The sequence below is a fragment of the Podarcis erhardii genome (assembly GCF_964252035.2).
Source record: "Podarcis erhardii genome assembly, chromosome: 5".
Classification (NCBI taxonomy): domain Eukaryota; kingdom Metazoa; phylum Chordata; class Lepidosauria; order Squamata; family Lacertidae; genus Podarcis; species Podarcis erhardii.
This window is the reverse complement of record NC_138509.1, coordinates 33,876,515-33,892,096: the sequence shown is the minus strand read 5'-3', so window position 1 is coordinate 33,892,096 and position 15,582 is coordinate 33,876,515. Positions and strand designations below refer to the sequence as shown.

Sequence of the window (15,582 nt, the reverse complement as noted above, 5' to 3'; positions counted from 1 at the left end):
AATATGGTTTATTTTATTATCTTTAATGGGTTTTGTTGATAGATGGGAGATTTTGTTTACATATTATTCTTCATTGAACTACCAAAGCTTACAAATTATATGATTTTTAAGGGCGGCTCTGAAAGTAAAGCTTGTACTGCTAAGGAAATGAGGTCACATCTAGATTAGAGAGCTGCACCAGAGCTGTACTGCTAAGGAATTGTCTGGTTAACAATTGCCTGGGGAGCTGCATAAAGAATGTGGTTGGTCAAGGGAGCCACCGAAAAGCACTGTCTTAAGCCATTGCCCATTGCCCATGCTGTGCTTGGGACTACTTCTTTATCTCAATCCTGTGTATTTCATACGAATTATGAAATAACCTGTTCAAAACGAATAGACCAAACATTAATCAAACATTAATAGTCCAAACATTTTGACATTCATCTGCCTTTAAAAAAAATACAAGCCCAAAATATGTTTTAACACATATTTAAATGTGTGTGTCCCACCCCCACCCCCCAAATTCATGTTTTCAATGTGTATTTTGATACATTTAAACTGCTGAGAGCTGTGCTACAAGCATTATAAAACATTGTTGTTATGTACTGAGTTGAATAGGATCCAAACTGCAGCAGTCTGATTGGTCCTAGAACAATAGGATCCAAAAGGCAGCAGTCTGATTGGTCCTAGAACAATAGGATTCAGAATGCAGCAGTCTGATTGGTCCTAGAACAATGCAGCAGTATGATTGGTTGGCAGGAACTACCCAATCATGCTCCAGATAGAAGTGAATCCACAACCTGATTGGCTTACAGCAGAATTCCGGAATTAGCCAATCATGTGCAGCCCATTGTGTAAGTAATGTATATAAAGCAGATACTTTGAGGGGACTTTCATTCATTCCTCCTCACCACTATGAGCTGAATAAAGAACATGAAATCACTTTGCGACTCTGAGTATATTTCAATTGTGAATTCTGGAGGACAGCAATGTTCCAATCCTCATACTAGTCTGAAATGTGTAGATCAGTATATGGAGGAATTTGCAATCAGTCAATAATGCAGCAATGAAAATCCTCCAGCGTTCCTAAGTCCATAGGTTTGGGGGCTTTTTTTCCCCCTGCGATCAAGAGCACAACCTGCATGTAAGCAATATTTTCCCCCATTTAATGAGCTTTAGCACATGAACAATTAAGAAAACATAATTGAATGAAGCTAATCAGTGAGATATGGGAGCTTGCCTTAGGGATGCTGCAGAACTAAACTGCTCCTTCAATCTACAATTTTATCTGTTAAGCTAATGGCACCAGTGTGCATAGAGGCATAGAGCAGTAATTGTACACCTCCAGGGGCCCAGCATTTTATTTATTTATTTTTAAATGCTTAAGACTTAAACAAAGGGGGGAGCTGCTATTTTGCTTGAGCAAGTTCTGCTAACATATCATGGGGGTGTTTGTTTATAGCTTTCTGGCTAATCAAACACAAAAGAGGAAGTATAGATAGAGAACGTCATATTTGGAAGATAGGAATTCTAATTCTGTCTGAGGACCATGGGTGGCATAGTTGGTCAGTGAAAAACCAAATGAGGGCAAATAGAGAGGGAAGAGGAAGACAGCTAGGACAGGATCCTAGAGAGAAAGCAGACATAAAAAGGCCAAGTGGAACAAAACAAATCACCAAGGAGGTTCAAGGCATCCTAAGCAACGGCTGTTGATCAACCTGCCAGCAGCCCATCTCTGAACTGTGACATCTTATTTAATGTGTTACAGTGTTTATTCTCATATAATGAATTGTTAGGGCTTGAATATTCCATTTATTATTGAAATGGTTTGTTCTGTGATTCTTCGTTTGGATTATTTACTCATTTTTTATTATCAACTTGTTTGCTCTGGGATATCGTATCTGCGTCTGTTTCATGAAGCCACTTTTGAGAGCCATAAGTGCAAAACAATGCATATATAAATCTCCCTACTGCCCAGTTCACATGATGTTTGCTCTCCATGACAAATGGGGGGGGGGTAGTTCTGCAGTACCTCTGGGGGTGGGAGAATATTGGGGATTTTGGGGTGGGGCAAAAATTGCAGGCCTTTCACTTGGCGTACTTACTATTGTTTAAGCTGGCATTCCTATCTTCCCCACCCCCCGCTTTCTTTAACTTTAAACAAGCTAAGCTGTTGCACCATGACATTTTGGAAAAGAATACCCGTTGAAACAAAAAACATTCTTTCCAAGGGCATACCTGGGGGGAAATATGGCTGCTCCCTGCGGTTCAGTGGAGACAGACATCAACCCCACCCCCACCGCCTGCCCGCTCGCCAGGAATGGTCCAGGGAATAAGGGATGCCTTGGGAGTGTAAGAGAGTTCTGCAATTTATTTTTTATAAAAGGAATTAAATTTCAGCTTCCAAAAAACTCCCATTATGATGGTCTCTGGTACAAAGCAACTTCCTTTCTCATGCTCTCTCATTTCCCCAAGAAATCCCACAAACTCACAACAATTTATTTATATCTATATCTATATATAGTTATATATTTGTTTGATGGTGAGTCCTAGGAATTATTAACATATGAAAATGTAATGTTTCATAAACAGCGTATAAGCAGCACCATGTGTATATTGTGATGAGTTTGGAGTGGTAAGCTGGGTGCCTGACCCCTCTAGTCCCCGGATCTGGCAAGTGTTACAATCTAATCAAGTCAAGCTAGCTTCCTCATGAGGTGGTAGCCTGGGGGATGAGCCATGAAAGGGAATCAAGGGACTTTTGTGGGAGACAGCAAATGGGTGGGGCCCCTTCCTCAACTCACAGATAGCAAAAAGGACAAAAGGACAAAGTTTAGAGCTGAGAGTGGAGTTTTGCACTGATGTGACAGGGAAGTAAAACAGCAAGCTGGAGAGAGAGAGAGACAGAGAGTAATGTTCAATGTCTGTTTGAATCCAAGGCTACAGCTTTGGGAGGAACAACTCCTTTGGGGATGTTGATGCTGTAAACTCCTCCATCAAAGGCTCAGGTTGTATGCTTTTGTAAGCAAACCACCACCTTTATATCCTAAAGACCCTCCAATCTCCGTTGATCCTCATTTTGAAAAGGAAACATGACATACCCTCCAACATTTCTCTGATGAAAACAGGGACATCCCACTCCATAATGATAATTTTACTATTTATATCTTACACATCTTACTGGGTTGCCTCAGCCACTCTGGGCAATTTCCAACATATATAAAAACATAGTAAAACATTTTGAAACCTTCCCTATACAGGATTAGCTTCAGATGGCTCAGGGATTGAATAACTCCATACCCTCCAACATTTCCCCAATGAAAATAGGGACATCCTAAGGAAAAGTGGGGCATTCCAGGATCAAATCAGAAACTGGGACGGCTTCTCTAAATCAGGGACATCCCTGGAAAATAGAGAAACTTGGAGGGTCTGACATAAGCCCTGGGTAAGCATCTGGGACTGCTGGAATCTCACGGTTTCAGTGGGGTGGCATGGAACCATATGCTGATATGTCCACCTCAAAGGAAAATGTATTACAAAGGACCTCTTTAATTCTTGGTCTCTGTATTTTTCAAAGAATTAGCCACCTGTTAACATGCAAAAATATGACCTCTTTGTGAATGCAGGGCAACAGTATTTGCTTTATATGACTGCTACAGTTCCATTCATTATCTTGCAAACTAGGTGGAAGAATGTTTAATCAAATCAGCTGGACTTAAGAGATGAACGGCATCCCATGGGCCCCCCTTGGATAAATAATTCATAAATATAAATGTATAAATGCCTGTTTACAATCCAACACTCCAGTCTGGCGCTGTCCCTCCCCTAAACCTTTTCTCTTCATTCCACTTCCTTTGTATGTTTTGTCTTTTTAGCCTGTAAGCCTGAAAGCAGGGCCTGTTCTCATATTCATTTATGGGCACTGCATACCAGCAGCACCGTTCTGAATTTTTGATTGATGTGAACTGCTTTGGGATATGTGTGTCTGAGAAGTGAGATAAAAATCTACCACATGAAAGAAAAATAAACGAATAGCAGCCAAGCAGATATTTCAACCTAGATAACCTTATGTCCAAATTCAAACCAAATTCAAATGAATGAACTTGGAAATAGCAGAAGTTGTCACAAGATGTCCCACCCACTCACCCCGCAACAACATAAAAACAAACTACATTCTCTGATTCTCTGACACCGATTGCTTTTATAAAAGAAATCATATATAAGCACAGTTTTGACATGTTCTCCCTCCTAAACTGTAGTCCCCTGGTCCCTATTATAGCAATCATTTTTAATGTTTTCTCATGCCACAAACCATGGCTCATGGACCACATGCAGCCCTTAGCTAAATTCAGTGTTTGCCATAGCCCCACTCCCCAATGCCAGTTGATTCTTACTGCTTTGCTGCCCAGGCAGCTGATTATAGCAACAACTGAGAAACTCCTTAGCTCTTCCCACCACCAATTAACTAGGCAAAGGGGGGAGGCACATAATATGAATGGTAATATGATCTCAGGCTCCCCAGTTTATTGCGACTAGGAATAGCTAAGGAGAGTTCTAGCTCTCCTCAGCTGTTTTTGGTTTGAATCAGCTGGGCAACTGGGAGTGGGGAGGTGTGCAATGAGATCTCCCCATTCTAACATGGAGAAATGAGGGGTGGGGGAAGTGAGTCTCTGCATTGGAGATAGTGTGTGTAAGAGAGCTGTGGGGGGAACCCATGTCCCACCCATGTCCTCTACCTGGTGGCTCCACATACTGCCTGCCAGCAGCTCCTGAGCCACCATCCACTACTGCACAAGGGACAATATTGTTTCTGGCCACCCCAGTCTCTTCTGAGTGGTGCATGATTCCAGGGGCCTTGACACTTAACCAGGGTTTGTGCTTTCTTTGCGGCAAATGAAGCAAAGTAGAGATTGTTGTGTCTTTGTAAAATATGGCTTATTTAAATATATTTAAACCTGAGTCTGGATGGAGAGAGGGTTCTGAGCATCACATCTGAAGAGGGGCCTGCTCCCCACAGCAGCACAGTATTGCATTCAAAGGCCACCTCTGTGTCTCCTACACAACTTGTCTATCTCTCAGTCTGCATGGCATCTGGCTGCACCCTTCTTCTTCCCAAAAACCATTGCTTAACCACAACCCGAGACTCACACAGAAAAAGGAGACTTGTTTTCCCATGGTGGCATCACACCTCCTGTAACCCAGCCTTCCAACTCTATTGTCTTTTGCTAACTTACACACACTCCACTCCCTTTCTTGTCTGACACTGAATGTCAGAGTAATGTCTGACGTCACCTGTTTTGTTATTTGATGTCACCTTTATCATCCTGAAGAATATCTCCTGAAGAAGTTGGCTTGACTTAATTTTTAGGGCTTCATAAATCCATTGATCAATTTCATAAATTATGGGTTGAACCTGGCACCCAGAATTTTTAAGGGTTCCTTGCCCCCCTGCAAACCTGTAACACTATGGTATGCCATGCACTCATAGGTGGTGTTTGAAAACCCAAAGCCCCCCCTTGGGGTTGAGGAACTAACTGCAATGGTATAACATAATTATAGGATTCTCACTAATCGTATGTTATCTAAATTGGACTTTTGAATATGACAAAGAACTCTGCCTTAAGTAACTCTGTGCAGCCTGATATTTTTCTTCATAATATTTGGATGACCCTGTCGCTGCCAGCTGGTATGGCTGTTTTTAGTATCTGCTAAAGGGATGTCTTTTCTCTCTTTTATTTCATTAATGCAGAGTTTAACGCGCTGGCTTGTTATACTGACCGACAGAAAATATGACCTTGTAAAGGATACACAGCAAGGAAAACAGCAGTGCTATTACACTTCTAGACATGGCAAACTACACTTTCCAGTGCCTTCAATGCTGGTCCTAAATACCCCTGATTAAACAAGAGTAGCATAAGGCAATCGGATGTGTCAAACATATAAACCTTGGCCATCTGTTACTTTGTATGGAGCTTACCCTGATTTTATGCCTGTAGCAAATCTGTAATTTTGTGTGTTTCTCTCTTGATCTTTAGTGCCTTGTTGTGCATATAACCAGCTGAACAACAGAGCTGGCCATTTGTTTAATTCCTCTGCTGGTACAGAGAAAGAAGTTACAAGAGGGTTTGCTTTGATGGTCCCAATGAAAAGCAGATGAGAGATTTTATTAGACCAGCTGTGTAGGTAAGAGTACAGAAACAAGTTTTGGTTTGCAAATAAGGGAGCTTTGTGAAATTCAGAGCCTGCCAACCTGATTAGATCAGTAGTGCTGGTCAAATCTACTTTTTTTTAATCAACAGAGAGAAGACTATGCAAGGAAATGCAAACAGCAATACAACAAAAAGGGGGGTTTTAATTAGGCTTATAAAAGTAACAAGCTGAGACCTTTGTTTTCAGAAACAGCAACAGTAACACAAATGTTACCATTCCAACATTTCACGTGCTTTAGCCTACACAGCAAATAACACATCATGGTCATTGAACACTAAGGCATCAAACTACTCCAATAAAAGACAAAGACAGAGGAATTTTACTTTTAATGCATTGGAGCTGGACTACTGCATGTCTAGTGAGAAGGCTGCTTCCAGAAAACAGAAGGCATCTAGAAGCCCATTCTACATGCAGACTTCCATCATTTAGGCTTTTAGACTGTGGTCCAGAGATTCTTCCAGGTCAACAGTTTGTGCTGTGTGCACATCAAGCCTTGTATTCTGAACAGCAAACTTTTGCTATTCTCTTGAGTTCCAAAAGCTCACATGGTTTTCTAGACTAGAAGCAGAAGATTTTGCTGACTTTAAAAAGTCATAATTTAACTGGCCAGTTTAGGGGATTTTTGCACTGTGAAGATTATGTGCATTGACTATTCGGATTGATGTAGATCTCAGAAAACAATTAATATGGATCTCAGAAAATGCATTTTCTCATTTGTACTGGACAAGGCTTATATTTAAACAAAATAGAGAGGGAAATATGCATAACAGAGTTTCAGAACTTCTATACTAAAACAGATAAAAGTAGAGCACTCATCACAGACTAGAATAGTTGTTCCTATGTGTATAAACTCCTACCAATGACTTTTCAGATTAAAACAACTTTCGCCTACAAGGAAATTCAATTGCAAACATAGCAAACCACAAAGCCTCTCCAAATTGGAAGACAGACAATTTAAACCGAGATATTATCTCTTGCAACAGATGTCATCCTGCCCACAGGTTGGGGGGATGGAGGCGAGAGAAAGTGATTCAGAGATCATATTGCTAAGAATAATTAGTTACCATATAAAAGATGAATGAATTGAGTATCTTTTAGTATCCATTAGACTAATAAATACATCTTGCACTTTCCAAATGCAGATAAACAATAATTGAGATTCATTTTCAAATTGGACGTGGATTTAGTTGCACAATGGATTACCTTTATTGACAGAGAAACAGAGGGAGTGCAACTCTGTTACACATAATCTCTCAGTGGCCTTTGATACCATTGATCATGGTATTATCCTGGATACCATGGCATGAGATTCAGAGGCACTGTACTACAGTGGCTCCATTTCTACTTGTGTGGGCAACTCCAGAGAGTAGCACTGGGGAAACGTTATTTTGACCTGGCACTATTATGTTCCCAGAATCTATATTAAGCTCCTGACAGAAGTCATTAGTTTTGGAGCTTGGTGTCACCAGGACATTGATGACAACAGTTCAGTTTCTCTGTAATGGCTGATCAGCGCCTGAATGCAGTGGTGGATCAGAAGAGGACCAATAAACTGAGTTTGACTGTTGGGAAGATAAGAGGCTCTTGTCCATAGGTGGTTGTTGTGTCTGGAAGATAAGGCAATCACCTGTTCTGGAAAGGAGCAGGTTTGCAGAGCTTCCTGGGCATATCCATAGCCTATTTTGTCATCTATGATCACATGTGGATAGCCTGGTCACTGCAGTCCATGCATTGGAACCCTCAAGACTGTATTACTGCAATACACTTGGTGTAGGGGCTGTCCTTGGTCCTGATTTAGAAGCTTCAGCTAATGCAGAATGCAGTGACTGAATTGCTCACTGATGAAAGCAGGTGACGGCTGAAAGCACAGAGGATCTCTGCTAAATCATATGTACTGGCTGCCCATATGCTTCAGGGTCAGTTTCAAGGCTCTTGTGCATACAAACTCTTGAACATTTTTTTGTTCCAGGATACCTTAAGGGCCACCTTAACTCTTAAATCCCAGCCTCATCCATTACACTATCCACTGTTTGAGAATCCCCAGAGCAGAGTTCTTTCAAAGGGACACTCTTGAGTTCTGTTCAGGGGACACTGCTACTGCTGCTGCTGGAAGGAACTTTTGCTGACTCGTCCCTCCTCTTCAATGTCCAGCACCAGCTTTCACACTGTTTCGGTCAGCTGGCAACACATTTGTGGGGTAGTGCATCAGGCTACAGGGTGAGAGGAGAATCAGCAAAAATTCCCTTTCCACTGAATCAAACGAAAAGATATTTTCCATCAATGGAAGGAAATGCCTGGCTCCAACTCAGCACTGTATCTATTTCCAAAGTATCTTAACAGTTTCAGTGAGTGAAGCAATCCCATCCATCCTAGTTTCAGTATGATTTACTGTATATTTGTTCTCTCAAAAGATGCTCTCCTTAACATTTCTTCTTTCTGCCCATTTGCCCATTTTGATGCTACAGGAGGTCTTACCATAAGCCTGAGTTGAAATCACACACACCCCATTTCTGACAAGTATATTCCCCCTCCAAAAACAGCAGCCAGTTTTCTGTGGCTTTCTTGGAGGGTGGAGGGAGCAATTTTCAGGATGTTTATGCCGCTTACATTACTGCCAAGAAGTGCACCCAGCAGGAAGCTCCTACTGTTACACACTGACCACACTGCTGATAATGCATTGGAAATGATGTGATGTGCTGTGGTGTTGCTCCCAAGGCATCACTCGACTTGTGGCCAGCAGGAAGTTGCAGAAAAAGCCTTGTACTACTTTGAGTGGCATGGGACATTTTTAGTTAAGAAAGCAAGAAAAGAAAGCAAAACCCTTCGTTTAGTAAGGTAAGCAGCAACGCCACCCTGAAAAATCCAGAGAAACTTCTCACTTCCCCATGACTTTTCGCAAGTGTCGTGTTTCCGGTCCTGTCACCCAATCAGTAGTTGAAAAAGATTTTCAGCCTGGCTCTACTTTACGTATGTCCCTTTTGGCTCCACTGAAACTAGCTGTTCTGATGACACAGATAGCCTCAGCAGCTGACTATCAGTATTAAACCAGGCAGGTGATAGTTAAGATGGTCTGGGACATCAGGGCAGATCAAACAGTAGGGTCAGGAATTAGATTTCCACGGATCTTGAGGAACTGTTGCAAAGCTAAATACCCTAAGTACCTCCCACCATAGTGGTTGAAAACAATTTGGTTCAGCAGCTTCTGAGCTTTTCAGCTCTGCTGATGAAAACAGACAAGACAGATGACAGTTGCTGCTTATAAGGAAGGGCTGGTCTAAATATAGTTGTATAAACATACAAGAGTGTTGTGGAAAGTAGCAGCAGTCCTTTGATGCACAGCATGAACAACTAATAGTGGTTACTTTTCAAACCACCATTGCATATAACAAAGTAATAATGATCCATAGCAAATAACAGCATAACCCCCTCCAACTACCAACCCAGCTAAAATAATTTAAAAAACAAAAACGAAAAACACACTTTCCCATAGCAAAGTGATACAATGCAAAGCAACAGGCTAAATATGAACCTGGGGCACTTGAAACCGTTCTAGCACTGCCGACTAAAGAGGAGCCTCCTAAAACCAACTTTCTCTACCTCCTAGTGATTTAAGCAAAAGCAGCAGCAAAGTTTACCATATGCTGGGGGATATATTTTGTGAGCCACAACTACTTGTCAGTTTGTACTGGAGAGGAACTTAATTTCTGGGTTATATTGGTGCCTTCTGGGTACGGAAGGCAGGCTGAAGAAATTAGAAGTTTTGAGTGTGTCCCTCCTGAATACTGTTGGCTCTGAATATTTAGACATTTGCTCAAGATCTCAATAATATCAGGCTATAGATTCCTGTATAACTTAATGTTCTAGGCTACTAGACAGAGACTGGAACATCTGCAAGTTAGCAAATCAAACTAAATGGTTAATATTAACCAGCATTCAGTTTCTAAGTGGCATCTATTTGAAATGTAGAATACTTTTAAAATTAATCTTCTGATATTTCTATTTGTTCACAAACAGTTCCATTATGAGTGAATTTATCAGTATTTGGTCTTTCACAATCAAATGCTAAACAAGAATCTGTGACCTTTGAAGGACTCATTCAACTCATTACATAACCTGTTCCAAATACTATGAAAACGAACAACTCATCAAAACTTAGGTATCACATGAAATGCTTCCAGCACAACCTTTTAAGTAGAAAATTACCCATATCCCACAATATATGTTTATTTCCATATCAATCCTGAAATGGGGGAGGTGCAAATATTCTGTAACTATGTAACAAGGTGACCAAAATCCCAGGAAAATTCATAATATTAAACAGGTAATGTGGTTGCTATTGCAGTTTCACTGCACTTTCCTAGAACCACTGCTCTACAATTCGACCAACAGAAAAATTAAGAAAAGGCGCTGACAAGAAATTTTGACAGAATATCAGATGAAAACATCTAGACACTTATTAAAACTCACATCCAAGATATGGTGTATTATAGTTAGTTCAGTAAAACACAGTTGTGTGCATGCTAATCATGATCTATAGAATAATATATGGATTGTAGGCTCTGTGTTTTATTTTTATTGAGCTAATTTTCTTTCAGTTAAATAACATCATAAATAATGTTCACATGCTAATGTTGGCTATTTTTATCTGAAAACTGGAAATGATCTTAGAATGTTTTTAAAAAAAGAATATACACATGCCCACAGAGCTGATTGGTCTTTCTGGAGGGGAAAATTTTTTCTCTGACTCATAGAGCTGAACCTTGCAGGTCAGGTAGGATGACCTACTGCTCAATGCAGTCTGAAACTGCAGCATCCCTTACTGATGGCCATCCAGACTCAGCTTACCTATCTCTAGTAAAGGGCAGCCCACTACTTTATGTACTAGCCTGTCAAACAGTTCTTATCAGTAGGACATTCTCCTAATGTTTAGTCTGAATCAGCTTCCACAAACTTTCCAACAAACAGAATCATTGGTTCTGAGTGCAATGCAAAACATTGTTTTGATGCAAAACATATGCTGACTCCCCACATTTTGGTTTATACCATTTGGGATTTTCTCATGTTGGTGCCACCTTGCTATATCACACCATTTTGATGTAAGTAGGCAAATCCGATAACAAATAAATGTCCAGCCAAGGGGAAGAAATAACAGTCTTGAATAGCATGAAGAGTTGCATGCAGAATTGTCTGTAACTGTATAGGTTCATTCCAACTTGGCATCACAATTGCTACTGAAAATCAAAACTTTCAAACCATATGTTCACCATATGCCAAAACATGCCATCTTAATTCATCCTTCTGTCTACACTGGTGACCCAACCAAAAAACTATGGGGTGTACAAAGCTGAGGGTTTGTTAATTGCTCTGTAATGATTTTACAGTCTGCAGCCGTAATTCTAGGAGGTCTGAGATTATCATATATTCACAGAATTTTTTGGGCTCTATCTTTTACCCAGCACTTTAGCCAAAGCAGACATAGGGTGGTTCTTTGAAGATGTGGGAGAACTTGCTTTATGAATTATATATTTATAAAATCAAGTATAGGGTTTTGTTTTTTATCAGAATTATGCAGCACACAGAAAAACACTTACCATCATCATTCTGGGCCAAAGAATCCATGAAGACAGCAGAAACTGCAATCCCTATTGCTAACCATTTTGAGAAGCAAAGCCGCTGTAACATTTTATGTCACACTTCAATCAAGGCAGATCTGGAAGGAAGTAAAAGAAGAAGAAAAATCGATTTTAAAACCTGTTTGTGTAAATTCAGCTGAAAAAAACTGCTTGTTTGAAAGATTCACATGAACACCATCATATATCTTCTATGTTTCGGGATACTACTTTGGCTCAAAATAGACAAAATAAAATAGGCTAAGAGGAGTAAAAAAGAGGGATAGTTTTAGATCTGAGTGGTTTGTTTTTGCAATGCATGTGAATAAGGAAATGAATGATGTTATGCTGCCATCTCAGCATACTACTTTGTGGAACTCATAGTTGTTTATTTTTGCTACAGTAACATTAGGAATAATAGTGACATTTGTCATATCTCTATTGTACTTTGTAGAAAGTAATTACTGTATGATTTTTGTTGTGCCTTTTAGTCTCTAGAAGTGAGTTTTATTTGTTACGTTCAGGAGTTTGGGTATAATCCAATATCCTGCTATTACAATCATTCCACTCCTCAAATCCCAGGTGAAGTTCCCAATCCCACAGGGCCATGGGCGGGGCATAGGGGAAGGGAGGAAGCCCCATAGTGGGGCTCACTGTACTGACTCCTGCTAATGCGACTATTTCGTTGAAACTCCACCTTTATTTATGTTTTATTTTATGTTATTTATGTGGACACGGGTGGCGCTGTGGGTTAAACCACAGAGCCTATGACTTGCCGATCAGAAGGTCGGCCATTCGAATCCCCGTGACGGGGTGAGCTCCCGTTGTTCGGTCCCTGCTCCTGCCAACCTAGCAGTTTGAAAGCACATTAAGTGCAAGTAGATAAATAGGTACCGCTCCGGCGGGAAGGTAAACTGTGTTTCCGTGCACTGCTCTGGTTTGCCAGAAGCGGCTTAGTCATGATGGCCACACGACCCGGAAGCTGTACGCCGGCTCCCTCAGCCAATAAAGCGAGATGAGCGCCGCAACCCCAGAGTCGGCCACGACTGGACCTAATGGTCAGGGGTCCCTTTACCCTTTACCTATGTTCTTTATATGCTTCCATTAAAAAAATAATAAAAGGATTAACTTTTAAATTCCCGCAGAATAACTCTGTTTTTGAGATAAATTAGGAACACACTGTTCAATACAAAATCTTTTTTTTCTCTTTCTTCCTTCCCAGTTGTTAGTCCAAATGGCTCAGTGAAAACACATGAACATTTGGGCTGCCAGAAAGGAGATTGTGGGTGCTTCACTTCTCCCTGGTGATTTGATCCTGCTCTGTATTGGGTTAAGCCATGGTTTGGCATAGCATGTTATCCAAACCCAGGCTTGTGGTTTAGCTCTCTCCTAACCATGAGCTGTAACCAAGGATTGTATTATGGCTTATGTCTCATAGCTTGTGCAGGGGAGCTAAACTGCAAACTCAGACAAACATGACCTATGACTGTACCATCTTAGCCAGGGATGCCACACTTTTAAATCCCTGTCCTGTGAAAAACCCAACACTCTAATCATCTGGATTTTTAGGAAACCAACACACATGCACTTCTATCTCTCCCACCTTCCCCTTAATATTAAAGAGACCTTTTATAACTAGCTGTTACTTCTGCTTAAGAAATCTGTGCCATGGATTGATTGACTGACTGATCTTGAGCCAGTCATTTATTGATTTGCCTCTGTGTTACCGTACTTAGCTGTAAAATTGAATGGTTGTTAAACATATAAATGCAACATAGTTTGTATAAATAGTGCTATAATACATATATTGGTGTGTATGGTGCCACACAACTTTTTGTTGGTTTTGCTGCAAGAGGCTAGTGCATCTACCCCTCTGGAAATTGGGATAATGTATATTAAGCATGTTATAAATGCTAAGTATCGAGTATTTTTCTTATAATGGCAGCATCTATGAAATAGCTAATTGTAGGAAGAGGATGAATGAACTAATCAGCAATACCCACCACATTTAATAGAGCATTTAAATTAGGAACCAGAAGAAAATGCCAAAGGATGCTGACAAGAGTCTCTTTTTTAAGCATGCAGGAATAAAACAGTAGCAAGGACACAAAATGAATAACATGATAAAGGCCCATATTAAAGTAAGTTTGATGCATTATTTATAGAAGTGTGAAACAATACAGGGTTAACTCTTTAAACTGCCAAATTTAGTGTATTTACTCATTGTCACTGTTCCATGATTATATTTTGTATTATGGTCACATAAGCAACATTCCCCCCCCCCCCGCGCGCGCACACACACACACACACAAACTGCTTTCTGAGTCAGATTCCCCCTTTCCTACCCTCAGCTCAACATCAAAACAATCTGTTCTGCCTTCATTCTCAAATCATTAAAGTCACTGCTATCATTTTACTTCCAGAAGTCAACTTTTCTTATCTGTGCACTTGCAGTGTCGTCTCTGGCAGTTATTTACATCACAAACAATGGTATCATGTCAAGACATTAAAGCTCCTCTCTGCATCTTTCATCACCTCTTTATATTCATTGCAGTCAAGAGAAAATAGGCTTGCCTTTAACGGGGGGTAGGTGGCATTTTCACGAAAAGTAGGAACAGGCAAGCACATCTATCAAAACTTGAGGTACTGAGGAATTGCTCTTGATTTCTCAACTTATGATTTGTATGGTATTCGGGGAGAGAAAGCAGTCGTTTCAATTGACTATATGTTTTGAGCAAATTCAGCAAATAGATATATGACATCCGTTAGAAGGGAAGCCAACAAATATGATATATTTGAAGTAAAAGCTGGAATTCTTTTCAAAGATAGTTGCAGAATAATGAATAAAGGGCTGACAAAACTGGTTGTCGGAACCAATACCCTGATACGTCACTTTATTGTATGGAAAACCACAGTCCACCCTCATTCACGAATACAAAATTTATCAACTATTCTTGTTTTTTTAATACACATATAACCAACCACCTTTCAAAAAAAATAATCAAGGGGCTTTTGAATGCCATAGCACTTACTAGAATGAATGGATAGGTCTTTGCCATGGGTGTCTACTTGGCATTGGTTTTTATCTGCTCCTATTTTTTGTAGTGTTTTAAGCTGTTATTTAGTTGCTTTTATTACTTTCTGTACATTGTCCCAAAAAGTGTGTGCAAGGAAATAAATAAATAATAAAAAAAATACATTCCAAGAACTCCTAAAGTGGCACATCAGATGCTTGGGGATTGTGTGTGTGAGGGAGAGAGAGAGAGAGAGAGAGAGGACGACACACAGAGTGGGGAGAGACAGAGGATAATGCAAGGAGGTGAAAAGTGGGCAAGACAGTAACACAACATTGTTTTCAAGGAAAAAACATTTCAATGCAAAAAAATGGAAAGCTTTGAAGAAAAAGAAAAACACCTCAGAAAAAGTATACAGATAAAACAAAATCGGTGATGAAAGGTTGAAGGAATTGGGTATACTGAGCCTGGGGAAGAGAAGACAGAGGGTTTGACGTGATAGCGCTCTACAAATACCCGAAGGACTTTGACATAGAAAAGAGAAAATATTTGCTGCTGTCCCAGAGGGACAGAGGAATAGATGCAATGGGTGAAAATGACAGGAGAGTAGATTTTGGTTAAACATTTGGGGGAAACCTCTTGACAGTAAAAGCAGCTTGTGTGATCAATTATCTAAACTGGTGGGTTCTCCCTCCTTGAAACTCTTGGTGCAGAGTCAAGTCAGCCATCAGTTAGAGATGCTTAGCCCTAGTTTTCATACAATGAATAGG

At 40.3% G+C, this 15,582-nt stretch overlaps 1 protein-coding gene across 17 annotated transcripts in view; it reads right to left on the bottom strand.

Moving 5' to 3' along the window:
* Positions 1-15,582, bottom strand: part of PCDH15 (protocadherin related 15) — a 649,889-nt gene that overhangs the window by 305,594 nt on the left and 328,713 nt on the right. For all 17 annotated transcript variants that reach the window (XM_081861749.1, XM_081861756.1, XM_081861754.1 and 14 more), the window contains one exon: positions 11,781-11,899. In XM_081861749.1, the coding sequence (XP_081717875.1) occupies positions 11,781-11,871 (91 nt within the window). In that variant the 5' untranslated portion in view covers positions 11,872-11,899. The remainder of the gene's footprint in view (positions 1-11,780; positions 11,900-15,582) is intronic.